We start from the raw sequence: 17,823 nt of genomic DNA on the forward strand, positions 1-17,823 counted from the left end.
GCTCTCTTTGAAATCCAATTTTACTTGTTTTTTTGATCAAGTTATTTGAATAAGAAATGTATGTACATGCTAAAGACTCAAAGGTCCAAAAGGGTATACAGGGCCAAAGAACCATTCCTCCCGCTTGTTTCCACGTACCAATTCCTTGCCAAAGAAGCAAATCACTGTTGTCAGTTTCTTGTCAACTCAGAATGTTTAATTCACTGGATATTAAAATCATTAACCAGGAATGGAAACATCTACCAAATTTCTATACTGCACTTCAAGCCTAAGCTAAAACTTGAATAATTTAAATACCAGTATCAGTCAAACAAATTACCAGACGCATGAATTAAGTCCAGAAATTCAATGTGTCAAAGTGCAATGTACCATGCGCAGCGGGACAACAGTTAACTAGGAGAGGAGTATACAGATATGCATTATACTATTCTTTCAACATTTCTGTGTATTTGAAACTTTTCAAAATCATAAAATACATACTTAAAAAGGACAGTGTAACAAAAGAATTAACCTATTGTGGAAAACTTTTGCGAAGACCAAACTGTTCAATAAATGCTGGACAATGAATATTATGTTATAAAAATGAATTCCAAGTCCACCATAACTACTAACTCATTTTTACAAGACCTTTCTCAGTGGATAATTCTCAAAAAGCATCTAAAACTGCTATGATTCATACTTTTTTATAACTGCAAAATGAATCTCAATATTTTATAAGAATGGTTGACTATAAATACTGTGTGCTATGGATGTCTAAGTTGACAATAAAGGTATCTAGCCCTTGGTAACCCAACATTAAACTACTGAAAGAATAGTACTGATTACAACTTTCTGAGATATGTAGGTAGAATACAAGAACATTGATCTCATTCAACTTTTTAAAAAATTTACTGACAGTGAAATAATTCTTGTTCTATCAAATCAATGCATGCATTTTAATATTGTTCAATTTCAAACCACCTTTGGGTCCAAAAGTATTTCATAGTTATGTCCCATTTTCACCTTCAAGATTGGATTAAAAATACAAGTTAAGAAGGTGCAAACACAGCCCTTGTAACAAACACAATTGTTCATATACGCTATCATCAAATGAAGATGCTTCTGTAGTTTCTATTCACTACGTCAAGGTCTTGATATTAAGATCTAATAAAGATCTGTAAATTTTATCTGAATATGCTCTGATCAGTTTGAAATTTTTGAGGAATGTGAACACTTAATGCTCACGAAGAAAAATTTATTTATACATCATGTACAACTATAATAGAGTATTTTTATTAAATAAAATCTAAACTGTGCAAAATATCAGGAAAAATCTACACTACATGTGACTTCTGTTTTACTTCAAAATAGAGTATTTGCACGTAAGATACAAAAGGACAAAAATTATATGATCTCACTTATTTGAAATGCCTAAAATGGGCAAATGCATAGAGACAAAAGTTTATTAGTGGTTACCAGAGACTAGGGGGAGGAGGAAAAGGAGAGTCATTGCTTAAGGAGTATTAGAGTAGGGAAAAATATTTAGAAATGAATGGTTGTATGACATGGTGAAAGTAATTAATATCACTGAATCGTACACTTAAAAAAGGTAAAAATGGTAATTTTATCATATACCTAATTTACCTTTTAAAAACTAAAAGCACTGTGGGGAGTGTACATACAGAAAAGTATGTAGAAAATTTATAAACATTCTTTGAAACTTGATACTGAGAACCATACCTGTCCATTTAAGATCCTTGTAAACAGGGTGTTCTTATCTTTCAATTTTAGCTCAAGATCCATAAAAGTCAGCTTATTTGTGCTGACCTGAAATTTGTCATTAGTGAATAGTGCACCAGATATTCTATTGTAGCATTCGATCGGTGCCAGCCCTCTCTTCTTAGGAGGAGTACACCAGTCAAAGCTTAAACAGAATAAAATCTCAGTCAGTGAAAAGATTAGACTATAGAACAATACAATTTCAGCAAAAGTCAAAACTTACTCTTCAACAGATGTATATGGTATTAATCGTCCATTCCAAAAACATTCAAAAATAGGCCTTTTCCCTCTTGCTGCTTTCTCAATTATGAAACAATCATCATCATCATCTTCATCTTTTAGTTCTAGATCAAAGAGGCAAGTGAAACAAAATGTTTACTGTTATACAATATACACAATTTTTGTCACTAAGAAGTCAATTTCTATAAGTAAAGTATTAAAGTTGCTTCAGAGACATGGTAACACAAACCCATATATCTCTCAAATTGCATTCTATAAAAACTAAAGGTAGTTTTACTCTCTGCCCTCAGAAAGGGAAGAGTTCCAAAGTAGATGCCACATTATCAATGGTGTTTGCATTTAAAAGTCAATAATTATCTACTTATACACTAAGCAATCTATCATCAGAGTACCACACTAGCTGCCGGGCCTGCAATCTTTAAAACCTATGTATCAAGTAAAAAATACTCACATCCCCCAATATTACTCCCTATAGCTGAGTCCTTCCTCCCTACATATATAGGAACCTGAATCCTATACCTAAAACAAGTTTTCACAATTCTTTCAGACCCAGTATGTTCAAATGAAAACCATCTCGTCAATCTACAGCATCTAGTTACAGCCAGTTTATTAGTTTGGATGAATCAGCCAACAATACTGGATTTAAGTTTACCTTATATAATAAATTATTAAATTTTCAAAAATCAGACTCAGGTAAGCATAAAATATGCACACAGAAATGTATCATAAGATATGTTGCTAGACATCAAAAGCGTAATTAGCATAATTATAACATTACTATGTTTAGTAGCAATACATTCTCATATATCCAGATAAATTAGGATCAGACATTACGATCCTGATACAGTAACACCTCAGTTACCCTGACATAAAGTCACCCACCTAAAATACAGCCTTCCTCTCCCCACAAAAAACCCTCATGAGAAGTCCCTATGTAAAAGTTCCTTCCAATAAAATGAAATCACTTTGCTCTTAGAAGAGAATCCATCTGACCATCACTCAACTTATCTGCTCCTATTGCAGGACATCATTTGAAGAACTTTATCTTGCTCTTTGCCTACCAGCAGTGAAAATTTAGAAACAGCAAATTAAAAAGGGGTCAGAGACCTCACAGGAGGCAGAGCCACTGATTAAAACATGCATGGAACGCTTCCTAAATAGTGTTGGGCACTATTCTAAGGACTTGGCAACAGTTTCTTACTTAACCTCAAAACACCTCTACAAGGTATGCACTATTACCCTCACTTCACAGATGAGGAAACTGAGGCAGGGAGTGGTCTGCCCAAGTTTACACAGTAGAAAGTAGCAAAGATGAAATTCAAACTCAGGAAATACAGTTCTAGAACCCACAACCCTAAGGATGTACGAAGAATGTAGTCTGGATGAGAAAATTTATATTGTTAATGTATAAATTCAATGCAATCCCAATAATCCCATTAGAACTTTTTAAAGTGAATATATAAACCCGATTCCAAAGTTTATCTAGAAGAGCACAAGCGTAAGAATTAAGAATAATCTCAAAAAAGCAGCATAGTGAGAATGTCTTGCCCTAAAGATATCAATATACAGGATATAGCTATAAGACAGTATTATTACTCATGTATAAAAACGCAAAACAGATCAATGCCTCACAGTAAAGAATCCACATCTCTGTACTTACAGGAACTTAATATATTATAAAAGTGAGAGTTCAAACTACTGTGGAATTGTAACATCCAGTAATTTGGTGCTGGGAAACTGAACATCCACATGGAAAATCTTAAGTCCCTACCTCACTTCACACACGAAGAAGATTACAGATGCATTAAAGATTAAATACAAAAGGACAAAAACAAAACCCACTACAGGATATTTTTATAATCTTGAGGTATAAGAAGCCTTTCTATAGCAAGATAAAATCAGGAAGCATAAAGAAAAACCTGATAGATATGACTAAGCTAAAACTAACTTATAAATACCAACATACTCAAAGAAAAAAAGGAAGACAATAAGGAATATATAAAAGATTAATATGCAGTGTATCGCTAAAAGTTCAATTCAGTAAGAGATCTATAAGAAAAGAATATATGTTTCTTAAAGCCAGTGCTGTATTCATCTGGAATTGCATATACATAAAAATCAAGAATTATAAAATTACAAATACCTAACATATGAAGAAGACTTGCACAAGGAAAAAAATTAAAATATTTATTCATCTAACCTTAAGAGCCAAACTAGTAACAATAATTAAAAAAACAAATCACTGTCCTAAATCACAACTTCACATTTTGTAGCTAAAATAATAGATTTAACATACTTGACGGAAAGCATGGATCATCAGGGTAAGTTTCTCTATCATATAAGAAAGGATGATATCGGATAATCCCTTCCACTACACCGTCTCCTTCAACATGAGCCTTGAACTCAAAACTATCAGCTGCTGTGTTTATATACAACGTCTGCATGTCATCTTGTATTTCCCTTAGGTTGACAATCTTAGGTGCCTTCCCTTTTTCAAACATAGAAATCTAAAATAAAAATAAAACAAAAATAATTAAATTCTATGGTGATTTCACTTTTGTTCTCAGCTACAATCCAACAACAGAACAGGCAAAAACTATTTTTATTTGCACACGTAATCATCTAGTTTAAAGAAATATATGTATATATACGTGTGTGTGTTGTGTGTATTTATAGGTTAAATAGCTTTAAGTAGCATCTCAATAAGGAATATGCTACTAAAAACAGAAAATAAACAAAGGAACAGCAAATTAGAGCTGAAGGACAGATAAGTCATGAGCAGATTTAATTCAAGTTTTCTTGCTAGAGGCAGAAAGTGGGAAAATGACGTACGTGAAATTCTAATGTGTACACAAGGACATTGAGAACCCAACACTAAAATGTTCTCTGCTTCTAAATCATCAGTCAGTCACCACTTAGACTTCTATGAAAGAAAGAAAAGTTATGTCCCTTTTCCTCCCTGCTTCAAGACATGAAGTTCAGCAACAACTCATATGTCTACAGAAGAGAGAGGAAAAAGAGAAACCAAATAGTAAATAACGGTTGAAGGAAAACATATCTAAGAATGATCTGTTTACTCAGATATCAAATTACCCAAGTACTTTGGTAAAAGACACATAAAGAGGAGCGGCCTAATTACTGACTGACTTGTTATTCAGAGTCACTTCTGACTGGAACAGATACCTAATAATCCATAGTATTTTAAGATGGATTTTGATCTTACTTCAATATCTATGTTGTTGAAAGGTCCAACTTCTTTTGATGTACGAATTTCATTTCCTTTTGGGCCATGAATATAGTAATGATAAATATGCCTAAAATATAGAAGAAAAACTTTATACTTTAATTCACATAAAATTACAGTTCATATAATCTTCTAAAAAAAAATTAACAGCTACTTACTAAGTGTCAACCAATTATACTAAGTATTTTTTTGAGAACCCCACTTTACACTTCCAAAAAGTATAGTTCATCAAATAAAGTAGACTAGAATAAAGTAGAATAGGCTATAATTCTATTGATTAGAAATATTTTAGAAAGGACTTAAATATCAGGGCGTCTATTGGATTAATTATGTTCTCAATGAAGAACATCATTCTAGAACAATTCTTACCCTAACATTCCCAAAACAAGTAAAACTAATGCATTATATGAGTTGGAATCAAATTGACGGGAACAGATTTGGTTTTATCCTACTGAAAACAACTGCTTCAGAAATCTTCGCTATTTTTTAAGTAAAAGTTTAAAAAGACTGTATTTTGGTGGAATTATTGAGGGCTATAAAATATCACATCTTTAGGTACTACTCAAACAGGAATTTGAAATATTTCATTGTAGGACTTTTAATCAAAAAAATAAGTTTATTATCCTACCTACTCTTTAAAATGCCATTGAGATGAAAGGACATCTGAAAATCTTTAGATCTTTTTTCAGATATCTCAAAATAAAAGTGTGACACCATAATGAATAGTAAGTTTACCATCATATATCAAGAAAGATTGCTTTAGATAGCATAATAATTTCCTGTTTCAAAGAATAAAGTTATACATTACTCTGTTACAGCAGGACTATATTCTAATGATGTGTTATCTGCACTGAGCTCCTTCAGCTAAATTATCATTTAATTTTTTAAATAGCTAATATAATATGTACTTAGGGAAGAAAAACCCAAAGTTCTTAAATATCTTGGGCTAGAAGGCCAATAAATAGCAATATTCAAGAATAAAAAAGATGCTCCTATAAACCAAATTTATTTTCCACGAAAGACAAGAAATTTTAAACTATATTACATACATTTATATTTAAATAGAGAATCTCAAATTAAGTGCAATTTTTTTTTTAGTAAATGTAAAATGATATTTTTTTAAAACATGCGTTTTTTGGAGATGTACCCATTTTGTAAGACTTCAGACTAATGCAAACTATGGAAACAATCCAGTAAATAGTCTATATTATACAGCTACAGAGAAAAAAACAAAGCCATTAAATAAATATTCCTCTGGCTTAGCATACTGAAATATATAGTCTCTAGAATAATATTAAGTTTTACTGGAATAACTATACACTGATTTATTTAAGGTATTTTTGTATAAAAATTAGCATAGTGTACTTCCGAAAACACCTTACAGGGGTTTGTTTTTTTTTTAAAAAAAATAGGCTTGATATATTCCTTCAACAAACATTTATTGAGCATCTACTATTTAGCAGGAATTCTTCTAGACACTGGGGATACAGTTAGTGAAAAAAAAATAAAAAAAGACATTCCAATAAGGGAAGGCCAACAAAAGAATAAGTAAAGTACGCAGTATGGAAAATTATGCTATAGAGAAAAAGCAAAAAAGGGGTTATGCGAATGGTAGTGCTGAATTTCATAAATCAGAAAGTTTATTTTAATTTTACAATAGGTGTCAAAAAGCCTATGCCAGATGAATGGATAAAATGTGGCATATACATACAATGGAGTATTATTCAATCATAAAGAGAAATTAAGTCCTGATACATGCTACAACATGAATGCATGAAAGAAGCCAGGCACAAAAAAGACAAATATTGTATGACCTCACTCACATGAAATATCTAGAATAGTCAAAGGTATACTGCTTAACGGGGCAGGAGGGAGGGGGAAAGAGGGAGTCAGCGTTTAGGAAGCACTGAGTTTCTGTTTATGCTGATGAAAAACTTGGCAACAGATACTGGTAATGGCTGCACAACTGATTAATGTCACTGATGTCACTAAATTGTACAAATGAAAAACATTAAATTGGCCAATGTGTCATATATATTTTTACAACAATAAAAAATTTTTTAGACACAAACTCTGTGCCTCTCAGCCATAAACAGAAATTCTGATACATGCTATGACATGGAGGAATCCTGAAAACCATGCTGAGTTAAGTAGACACAAAAGGACAAATATCGTATGATCCCACTTAGACAAAAGTTTATTAGTGGTTACCAGGGGCAGGTGGGAAGGGGAGATGGGGTGTCAGTACACAAAGGGGTACTGAGCTTCTGTCTGGGGAGATGAAAAACTTCTGGAAATAATGGTGATGGCTGTACAATGTAGTGAATGCAATTAGTGCCACTAAACTGTATACTTAAAAATGGTTAAAATGGCAAATGTTTTCTTATATACAACTTACCACCAAAAACAAAAGACAAAAAAACCTGTGTCTCAAATAATGCTCAGTACACCACAGGTGATCTATAAATATTTACAGAAAGACCCGTTTTAACACCAACATCAGAGTACTGGATGCTGCATTGAAGGAAATGAAACAAGAGCAAAAAAAATACCAAAAAGGCTTCAAATGCATCTGTAATATTTTCTGTCTTAAAAGAGAGAAGTAGCAACACGTCCTGAATCAAATGTAATTACTTACGCTAACTGTCGTGTCCAAAGATGGAAATAATTTTTCAAGTACTGTATGTGCTCTGGTTGTACTCCTGTGATAACCACAGCAGTAAAGCTATCTTTTTCCTTCTCCTCTAAGATAAGATGGTGTAGAAATCTTTCATCATCATTTGTAATGTGAACAGAATCAGATGGCTGTAAGAGTGAATACAAACAAAAAAGATTAGATACACCTAAACTTTACAAATACCATTTACATCAATTTTAATGTAATTCACTTGGACAGTTTCGGAAACAGGCTTCAGAAAAACTTTTAGAGGAAACTGGGCCAATATAACAAACCAGCTGAGTGTGTGATAACGCTGAGTGGACAGGGAAACTTAGAGATTGCTAAATTGGCATACATAAAGCATGGCTATCATATCCTCTAATACTATCCCATAACTGATAATGATGATAAACCAATTTTAGAATCACACAAACACAAAAAGGTAAAGACAACAAATACTGAGTTGAAAATGCCTAAAAATTTGAGGACACTTACCGTAGGGTATGGAATACCTATTACTTAACTTGGTCAAGACCAATGCCCAGCCTTCCATGTTCAAGAAAACTAAGGGGCAGCCTGGATCTAGCTGGCTTAGCCCAAACGCAGTGTGTTTAAAAGGAAGTAAAATCATCCTGGGCACCAGCCTACTTCCAAGAGAATAACTACAGCTTGGGGAAGGGAGGTGGGGGGTTGAGAATAAAAAAAAAAAAACAACAAAAAACTCATTGCCATCAAGAAGTAGGGGGTTGATGGTAAGAATTACAAACTTCTCGATTTGTAGTATGAGTCTATTTGTACTAAAAATTGCATGCATACATGTTGCTGTTACATAAAAATCTGTAATGATAAAGATACACACTAAACTTCTTTTTTTAAGTAACCATGTATTATTATTATTTTCCTCAAAGAAGAAAGATGTGGCAGTCTGCTTCTGTAAAGATTACAGCCTTGGACAACCTATGGGGCAGATCTACTCTGTCCTTTAGGGTAGCAATGAGTCAGAATTGACTCAATGGCAGTGGGTTTTGGGATTATTACTTCCTAATAAAAAAAATTAAAACGAACTCTTCAAAACCATTCCAACACATTCCTACACATTAAATTACTAATATTTTAGCTACAAACATTACAAGTAACATTTTATATACTTTGAGAGTTACTAGATCAGCTGGGTTTACCAATGATACAGGTTCACTATCCAAATAGTTATCAAGCATCTTCTAAATCCTAAATTAAATGTTATGCTAATTCTGGGCAAACTCCATCTGGCAGGAGATGAAAAACAAATGTTTAAAAAAAAGTGTGCCACTATAAAGACATGAACCAGGAGCTACAGGAGACAGGGTGACATTCATCCAGCAAACAACTAAAAGGATATTCCAGACATATAAGAACATTAAGGATTTGACAGTATAAGGGAAACAAGGTATAAAATATAAACATGATGAAAGATGAAGCTAGGAAGGCTGAATTAGAGCAGCTGAAAATGGGCAGAAGAGAGGGTAGATGAAAGAAACTACTGCAAAAGACAATTAAACATAGTTAACAAGAAGAATTACGGTTTCTAACTGCGGATGCCATTAATTGTTAAGGATGGTTGGGAGGGTTAAGGAGGGAAATGAGAATGGTTTATACATAATGTTTCATTTCAGATATACTAAATGTGAGTTATTTACAGAACATCTGATAAACGACATCTAGTGGAAACTAGAAATATGGGTCTGCTGGATATGATCAGTTGGTATTTAGCATTCATTCACTCCTACCACCTTTTATTGTGCCCTACTGGGCTACAGAGGTATGAAAGCCAAAAATGAGGCAGAGGCCTTTTGACAGTTTTATGTCATCATGCAAGGTCAATGAAAGGTCAGTATCCGGCTCCAGCTTCAAGTGTCAAAAGGCCCTTGCATCACAGGCTATGGTCAAAAATTCTAGGTTCCAGTGTTGGGGCAAGTGTGGCAGTGAGCCCATCTGAACTGCCAGATCACAGATATGGCAGGGTTGGATTCCAGCTCCAGTGGCGGTCCTCCAACTTCGTGATTGTAGCAGACGTTGCCACATCGCTGGAAGGTGGACTCTGAGTGTCTAGGCATCATCCAGGAGGCTCAGCCTAGAATGCATCCCTTCAGCCCTTCCAATAATCATGGAAACATCTAATTCCTTTTATTAAATCCTTTTCTGCTTAAAGCACCTAGAATAGCTTGTTTCCTTTACTGAACCCAGACTGATTCAGTATCTCAATCTTGAGAGATAAGTCTTCACAAGAAATACAGATCTGACAGTTGTTATTTATACATATATATAAATACTATATAACATACATATAATTTTATATATATGTAAAAAACACACACACACATATCTCCACAGATGAACAAGACTGCTGATTTATAAATCAAGAACCGCCAACCTGCCCATAATCTGGAATCCACTAACAAGTAAGGGACAGAGGAAGAGTCAAAAAAAAACAAAACAAAACAAAAAAAAGAAACAAAGAAAGAAAAGTAGGATGAAAATAACTGGTATGAAAAAGGAAAGAACTAGGTACCTTATTAAAACCCAAAACCAAACCCGTTGCCGTCAAGTCAATTTCTGACTCGTAGTGACCCTGTAGGACAGAGTGGAAATGCCCCATAGGGTTTCCAAGGAGCGCCTGGCGGGTTTGAACTGCCAACTTTTTGGTTAGCACCTGCAGATTTTAACTACTACGCCACTAGGGTGTCCAGGTACCTTTCTGGTACTCATTAAATGTTTGTTGGAATGAACTAAGCATAAAATAAAGGAAAAACTAGTACAAAAATTAAGGTACAAGAGATCCCAGTTCTATTCAAGTTTTAACATATCTACAGTTTTAAAAACCACTTAAACTCTCAATTCCTGTCTTTCATCAGCTCTAATTAATAGGCAAACATTTCTGCCAATATGCTTTATAGGGCTTTGTGATGGTAAGGTAAGATTAGTTTAAGCATACTGTTATGTAAATATATCAATATACATAAACTGTTAATTAAATGCAACAAGTTTAAATGACAAAAAAGTGAGATGAACAAAGTCAAATTTCCTGGACAGAGGAGACCGTTAAGTTATCTAACTTTATTATCTAATAAAAATGGCTAATAAACACGAAGATAAAATATAAAAAATCACTCAGCCCACTAGTAATGAAAGAAAAGGTATTATTGTCACCTATAAAACTGCCAATATTTTGCTTTTTTTTCCTCTTCAGATACTATACTTTTATGCAAATAACGCATACCTTCTACGTTTGTATGCCAGCTGCGCCCTCCCCCACGAGGTACTTTCATAAGTACCACTATGCCCATTTCTTTTACATGTTGCTGTGAAAAAAAATTAGCATAGTGGCAACTACAAAAATACCTTGCAGGAGTATATTTGATTTTTAGCTCAACTTTTCAGAAAAGCAATTTTGTAATACATACCATGAACATTTAAAAAATTCAAATTCATTATCACAGTTATTAAAACTTTAACAATCTCCTAGGTGGCAAAAATGGTTTGCACTCAACTGCAAACCTAAAAGTTGGTGATTTGAACCCACCCAGAGATATCGCGGAAGAGAACGCCTGCCAATTTGTTTCTGTAAATATTATACCCTAGAAAACCCTATGCAGCAGTCCTACTCGATAATGCACTGTGTTTGCTACGATTGGAACTGACTTGACAGCAACAACATTCTAAGAAAAATCATTTGCAACTGAGGTAAAATTTTATGCAAAGATATTCACTACAATATCTTTGCAATTACAGTAAAATCCTGGAAATAGGCTAAGTGTTCAACAGAAGAGTTAAATTACTGTATATCACCCAAAGGAACGTTATGAAGCCACTAAAATATGTGCTGTATACCAAAAAATTCTACAACATGGGGAAATATTCAAAATGTTAACTGAAATGTGGGATCAAAACTTTCATAAATAGTCAAAATAGTTAGATTAGAAGGAAATCCACCAAAATGTTATTAGTATTTTTCTCTGGCATTTGGGACTATTTACATTTTCTTTATACTTTTCTGTAAGATTTTCTTCAATCTCTTTTAGAATCAGAAAAGAATCCTTAAAAGGCTCAAAATAACTTCAATGCTTTTAAAATGAAAAACTAATTTATTTTGAAAATTCCCTCAAGTTTTTAATAAAGCACCAATTCTGGTATCTTAAATAGAAATTAGAAAAAGGCTTCTGTCATATTAACTGTCCAAAGGAATAAATTTCCAATTATTGAGTTAAATGTGTTGTACCTTTCTGTTTCTAATATATCCACTGTATATTGCCTCTTTATTTTTCTCCTTCTTTTCAAAGTCTTCTTTAGAAAGCAGAAGTTCATGAACATCTTGGGAATCTGCAGGTTTGCTTATCATCTGTCATAGTAAACAGAATACTTTAAAAATTCCTAATAGTTAAACTCATTTGTTAATTTAGACAGACTCAATCTCAAAATATTTTGACCAACTTTCATTTATAAGAATCTTTTGACTTACTCTGGCTGATTGTCCAACAAAGAAAACAGCCTGCTTGCCGCCAACACCAAAATAGGAAATATCACTATTTAAGCTGCGTGGCACTGGTACTGGACGAACATATCCTGAATGATCACTAAAATTAAACATTACATTAATGCAATGATTTTAAAGAAGCTATTTAGGCACCAAAGAAAATTTTTATAGCATTTTTATTAAGCTTCAGTAAAATGATCCCCAAGCCAGGTAACATTCCTATTCAAAGGTGAAAGCATCAGAGCTGAAAGTTAAGCATCACCTACTGCAGGGGTTCTCAAAGTGCAGTCCCCAGGTGAGCAGGCATCATCTGGGAACTTTAAGAAATGTAAATTCCTCAACACCACCCTACTAAATCAGAAAACCTCTCAGCAAAATGGACTAAAGAAATTTCTTTGTCCTTATAAAACTGTATGTTTCCAGAACCTTCTGTTCAAAAACATTTGTTACTTCAAAATGTGTTAAAATATTATCTAAAGAATAACGGAATATATCAAAAAGGATTCTGAATTCCATATATCCTGAGATATATCCTGGGAGCTCTGAGAGAACCTCCCACCTCACAATAACAACATCCTGGAGAAGAGGCATCGCTGGTCTCTCAAAATATAAACAGCCTCTCCAAGGACAGCATTTCCCACTATCAGAAACAAACAGAAAATATTCCATGCAAATAATGACCAAAAGAGAGCTGTGGTGGCAATCTTAATACCAGACAAAATAGACTTTAAGATAAAATCCATCAGAAGAGATAAAGATGGACATGATATAGTGATAAATGGGTCAATTAATTAAGAAGACTTAACAATCATAAATACATATGCACCCAACATCGGGCCATATATAAAGCAAACACAGAATTGAAGGGAGCACTAGACAATACTACAATAATAGTTGGAGATTTCAATACATCACTTTCAATATTGGACAGAACATCTAGAGAAAAAAATCAACAAGGAAACAAAGAACCTGAATGACACTATAAACCAACTAAACTTAAGAGACATATATAGAACACTCTACCTCAAAACAGCACAATACACATCTACTCCAGTGCACATGGATCATTCTACAGGACAGACATTTTAGGGCAGAAAGCAAGTCTTCATAAACTTACAAAGATTGAAACCATACACAGTATCTTCTCTCTGGACACAACAGTGTGAAGCTAGAAATCAATAACAGAAAAAAACCTGGAAAATACACAAACATATGAAACTAAACAACGTACTAGTAAAGCAACCAAAGGGTCAAGGAAGAAATCAAAAGAAAAAAGATGGCAATAATCAAAATAAAAAATGAAAGTGGTGACATGACAACTGAGCAATAGAAATAAAGAGAATTATGGCAGAACATCATGAACTGTTCATAACCTAGATAAAATGGACGAATTCTTAGAAGCACACAACCTACCCAAACTGACTCAAATGGAAATAGAAAGTCTCAACAGACCCATAACAAGTAAAGAGATCAAATCAGTGATTAAAAATCTCCCAACAAAAGTTCTGGACCAGATGGCTTCATTGGGGAATTCTACCAAACACAGAAGAGTTGACACCAATACTGTTTAAACTCTTCCAAAAGATACAGAAGGAAGGAATACTCCATAATTCTTCCCAAAAGGCAAACATAACCCTGATACTCAAACCAGACAAAGGCACCACAAGAAAACTACAGGCCAATATCTCTTATGAATATACATGCAAAAATCCTCAACAAAATGCTAGCAAACAGAATCCAACGGCATATTAAAAGAGTCATACACTGTGACCAAGTGGGATTTTATCCCAGGAATCCAGGGATGGATCAACATTAGAAAATCGATCAAGACTTCAGTAGAACAAAAAAACAAAAAGAACCACATGATCATTTCTATGGATGCAGAAAAAACATCTGATGAAATTCACATCCTTTCTTGATGAAAACCCTAAAGATGACTGGAATAGAGGGTAAATACCTCAATACGATTCAGAGCAAATATGAAAAGCCAACAGTCAACATTATACTTGATGAAGAAAGACTGAGAGTTTTGCCCTTGAAATCGAGAACAAGACAAGGGTGCCAGCTCCCACTACTTCTATTCAATAAAAGTCCTAGCCAGAGCAACAAGACAAGAAAAAGAAATAAAATGTATCCAGATTGGAAAAGAAGTAAAATTTTCTCCATTTGTGGATGAAATGAGCCTATATACAGAAAATCCGAGAGACCACAAGAAAACCTCTAGAGCTAATAGAGGAATTTAGCAAAGCTGCAGGGTACAAGGTCAACAAGCAAAAATCAGTTGGGTTTCCAAGGTTGAGTAAGGACAGTGTTGACATGTAGTGGGGTTGTTAACCATTGTCATAGGGCAACATGTGTACTAATTGTTTAATGAGAAACTATTTTGTTCTGTAAACCTTCATCTAAAGTGAGAATAGCAGCACAACTGGAAGAACGTAATCGATGTCACTGAACTGTGCATGTAGAAATTTTTGAAATGGTGTAACTTTGGCTATGCACATTTTCACCAAAAAAAAGGTCAAGAAGGGAGAGGGTTGGGACATGTCCTGGGGTTGTTAACCAATGTCATAAAACAATACGTGTACTGACTGTTTAATGAGAAACTACTTGTTCTGTAAACCTTCACCTGAAGTACAATTAAAAAAAAAAATAGTTGGGTTTCTATATACCAGCAATGAGAAATCTGAAAGGGAAATTAGGGAAACAATTCCATTTACAATTAGTATCTAAGAGAATAGAATACCTAGGGATATATCTAACCAGGGACATGATGGACTTATACAATGAAAACTATAAAATACTGCTGAACGAGATTAAAGAAGACTTAAATAAATGGAAAGATGTTCCATGTTTATGGATTGGAAGACTTCATATTGTTAAGATGTCAATACTACACAAAGTGATCTACAGATTTAACGCAATCCCAATCAAAATTCCAACAACCTTCTTTATAGAAATAGAAAAACCAATCCTCAACTTTATATGGAATGGCAAGAGGCCCCAAATAGCTAAAACAATGTTGAAAGAGAAGAACAAAGTAGGAGGACTCATACTTCCTGATTTTAAAATATATTATACAGCTACAGTAATCAAAACAGCCTGGTACTAGTATAACTACAGAGACATAGACGAATGGAATAGAATTGAGAGTCCAGAAATACACCCACATATCTATGGTCAACTGATTTTTGACAAGGATGCTAAGTCCATTTGATGGGGAAAGAAGAATCTCTTCAATAAATGGTGCTGAGAAAATTGTATTTCCACATGCAGAAGAATGAAACAGGATCTATGCCTCACACCATACACAAAAATAAATTCAAAATGGATTAAGGACCTAAACGTGCAAACTAAAATCATAAAACTCTTAGAAGAACAAGTAGGGGTAATGCTGTCAGGACTAGTCTCAACAATGGATTATCTAATATAATAACAAAAGCACAAACAGCAAAAGACAAAATAAATAAACGGAACCTCATAAAAATTAAGAACTTTTGTTCATCAAAAGATTTTACGAAAAAAGTGAAAAGACAAGCTACTGACTGGGAGAGTATCTTCGGAAACTATGTATCTAATAAGAATCTAATCACGTAAATATACATAAAATTTCGACAATTTACCAACTTGACAACAAAAAGACAACCCAATCATAAAATGGGCAAAGGACTTGAATAGAAATTTACCAAAGAGGGTATTCAAATGGGCACCAAATACATGAAAAGATGCTCAGCATCATTAGCCAGAGAGATGTAAATCAAAACCACAATGACATATCATTTCACTCCCACTAGGATGGCTAAGATAGAGAAATAATAATAATAACCAGAAAATAACAAATGTTGGCGAGGATATGAGGAAATTGGAAGCCTTTTCCATTGCTGGTGAGAATGGAAAATGGTACAGTTACTGTAGAAAACAGTGTGGAAGTTCCTCAAAAAATTAAAAATAAAACTACCATATAACCGAGCAATTCTATTCCTAGATTTATACCCAAAACACTTGAAAGCAGAGACTCAAAAAGAGACTTGTACACCAGTGTTCACTGCAGCACTATTCACAATAGCCAAAAGGTGGAAACAACCTAAATGCCTATCCACAGATGATGAATGGATAAACAAAATGTGGTACATACATACAACAGAATACTACTCAGCCAGTGGGAGAAATGAAGCCTTGATACATGCTACAGTAAGGATGGAGCGTGAAGACATTATGTTGAGCAAAATAAGCCAATTACAAAACGACAAACACTGTATGACCTCATTTCTATAAAAAGACAAGAAAAGGCAAAATGAGAGACCAAAGATTATTAGTACTTACCATGAGCAAGAGGGAGGGGAAAAGGGGGGTTAACAGTGATGGAAAAATCGCATTAAGGGTAGGGTTGCACAGTCAAATTAACTGCTGTCAGTAAATTGTACACCTGCAAAAAGTTGAACTGGCAAAAATTGTGTGATAGATGTATTTACCAAAAAAAAAAATAGAAGCTACTGAGACTGCTTATGTACAACCAAACTCCTCAGGAGATTTCTGGTTCCTTAGTTTGGGGGATTAGGGTCATGGTTTCATGGGAACTTAAGTAGCTTAATGATGTGTTTAGTATTTCTGTTCTACCTCCTAGTTTGCTGCATAGTGCCTGGAGACTTAAAAGCTTCCAAGTGGCAATCCAAGACACAATTGGTCTTTACTGACCTAAGGAAGAAGGAGAATAAAGAACAGGAGGAGGATATGGAATATGTGGCTAATTACCTCCATGAAAAACTGCCTCCTTTGCCAGGAGACAAAAAGAACTGGATGGTGCCTGGCTATCATTACTGAGCATTTTGAACAAGATTCCATAGAATTCTGATCAAAATGGGGAAAATGCAGAACAGGGTTTTAAATTCTCATGGAATCCAGACTTCCTGGTGCCATGGAGGGTGGATGAACCCCTGAAACTACTGACCTGAGAAAATCTTTAAAGTAAAAATATCCCCTAACGTCTTCTTAAAACCAAACAATAGTTTAGCTTATTGAGTAAAAAAGATTGGCCTTGAGCACTACACTCTTTTAAGAACTATCTATAAAGGATCAAATTGAAAATAGCAATTCAGAAGATTAGATGGGAAACTTAGGGGCACTGAGTTTATGTTCACAGGGGAGGAACTACTCAGAATAGTAGGGTAAGAATTGTTATACAACTCGAAGAATGTAATCAACGTCCCTAAATTGTATATGTAGAAAATGTTAAAAAAAAATGAAATAAACAAAATTGGGGGTAATACCTGAAGCATTATTAAACTCAATGGAAAGGATAAAGAGCAGCTGTGACATGTTTTTGTTCTTACTGTTAAGTGTCTTCAAGTCGGTTCCAACTCATAGCAAACCTATGTACAACAGAACGAAACACTGCTCAGTCCTGCGCCATCCTCA

At 34.1% G+C, this 17,823-nt stretch overlaps 1 protein-coding gene across 1 annotated transcript in view; it reads right to left on the reverse strand.

Annotated features, from left to right (window-relative positions):
* Positions 1 to 17,823, reverse strand: part of SMCHD1 (structural maintenance of chromosomes flexible hinge domain containing 1) — a 140,084-nt gene that overhangs the window by 102,064 nt on the left and 20,197 nt on the right. The window contains exons 5-11 of the mRNA XM_023742898.1: positions 12,397 to 12,511; positions 12,157 to 12,276; positions 7,881 to 8,047; positions 5,222 to 5,312; positions 4,295 to 4,505; positions 1,982 to 2,102; positions 1,720 to 1,903 (exon numbers count right to left, since the gene is read on the reverse strand). Of these exons, the coding sequence (XP_023598666.1) occupies positions 1,720 to 1,903; positions 1,982 to 2,102; positions 4,295 to 4,505; positions 5,222 to 5,312; positions 7,881 to 8,047; positions 12,157 to 12,276; positions 12,397 to 12,511 (1,009 nt within the window). The remainder of the gene's footprint in view (positions 1 to 1,719; positions 1,904 to 1,981; positions 2,103 to 4,294; positions 4,506 to 5,221; positions 5,313 to 7,880; positions 8,048 to 12,156; positions 12,277 to 12,396; positions 12,512 to 17,823) is intronic.

Source organism: Trichechus manatus, unplaced genomic scaffold (assembly GCF_000243295.1).
Source record: "Trichechus manatus latirostris isolate Lorelei unplaced genomic scaffold, TriManLat1.0 scaffold00222, whole genome shotgun sequence".
In the NCBI taxonomy this organism is placed as follows: domain Eukaryota; kingdom Metazoa; phylum Chordata; class Mammalia; order Sirenia; family Trichechidae; genus Trichechus; species Trichechus manatus.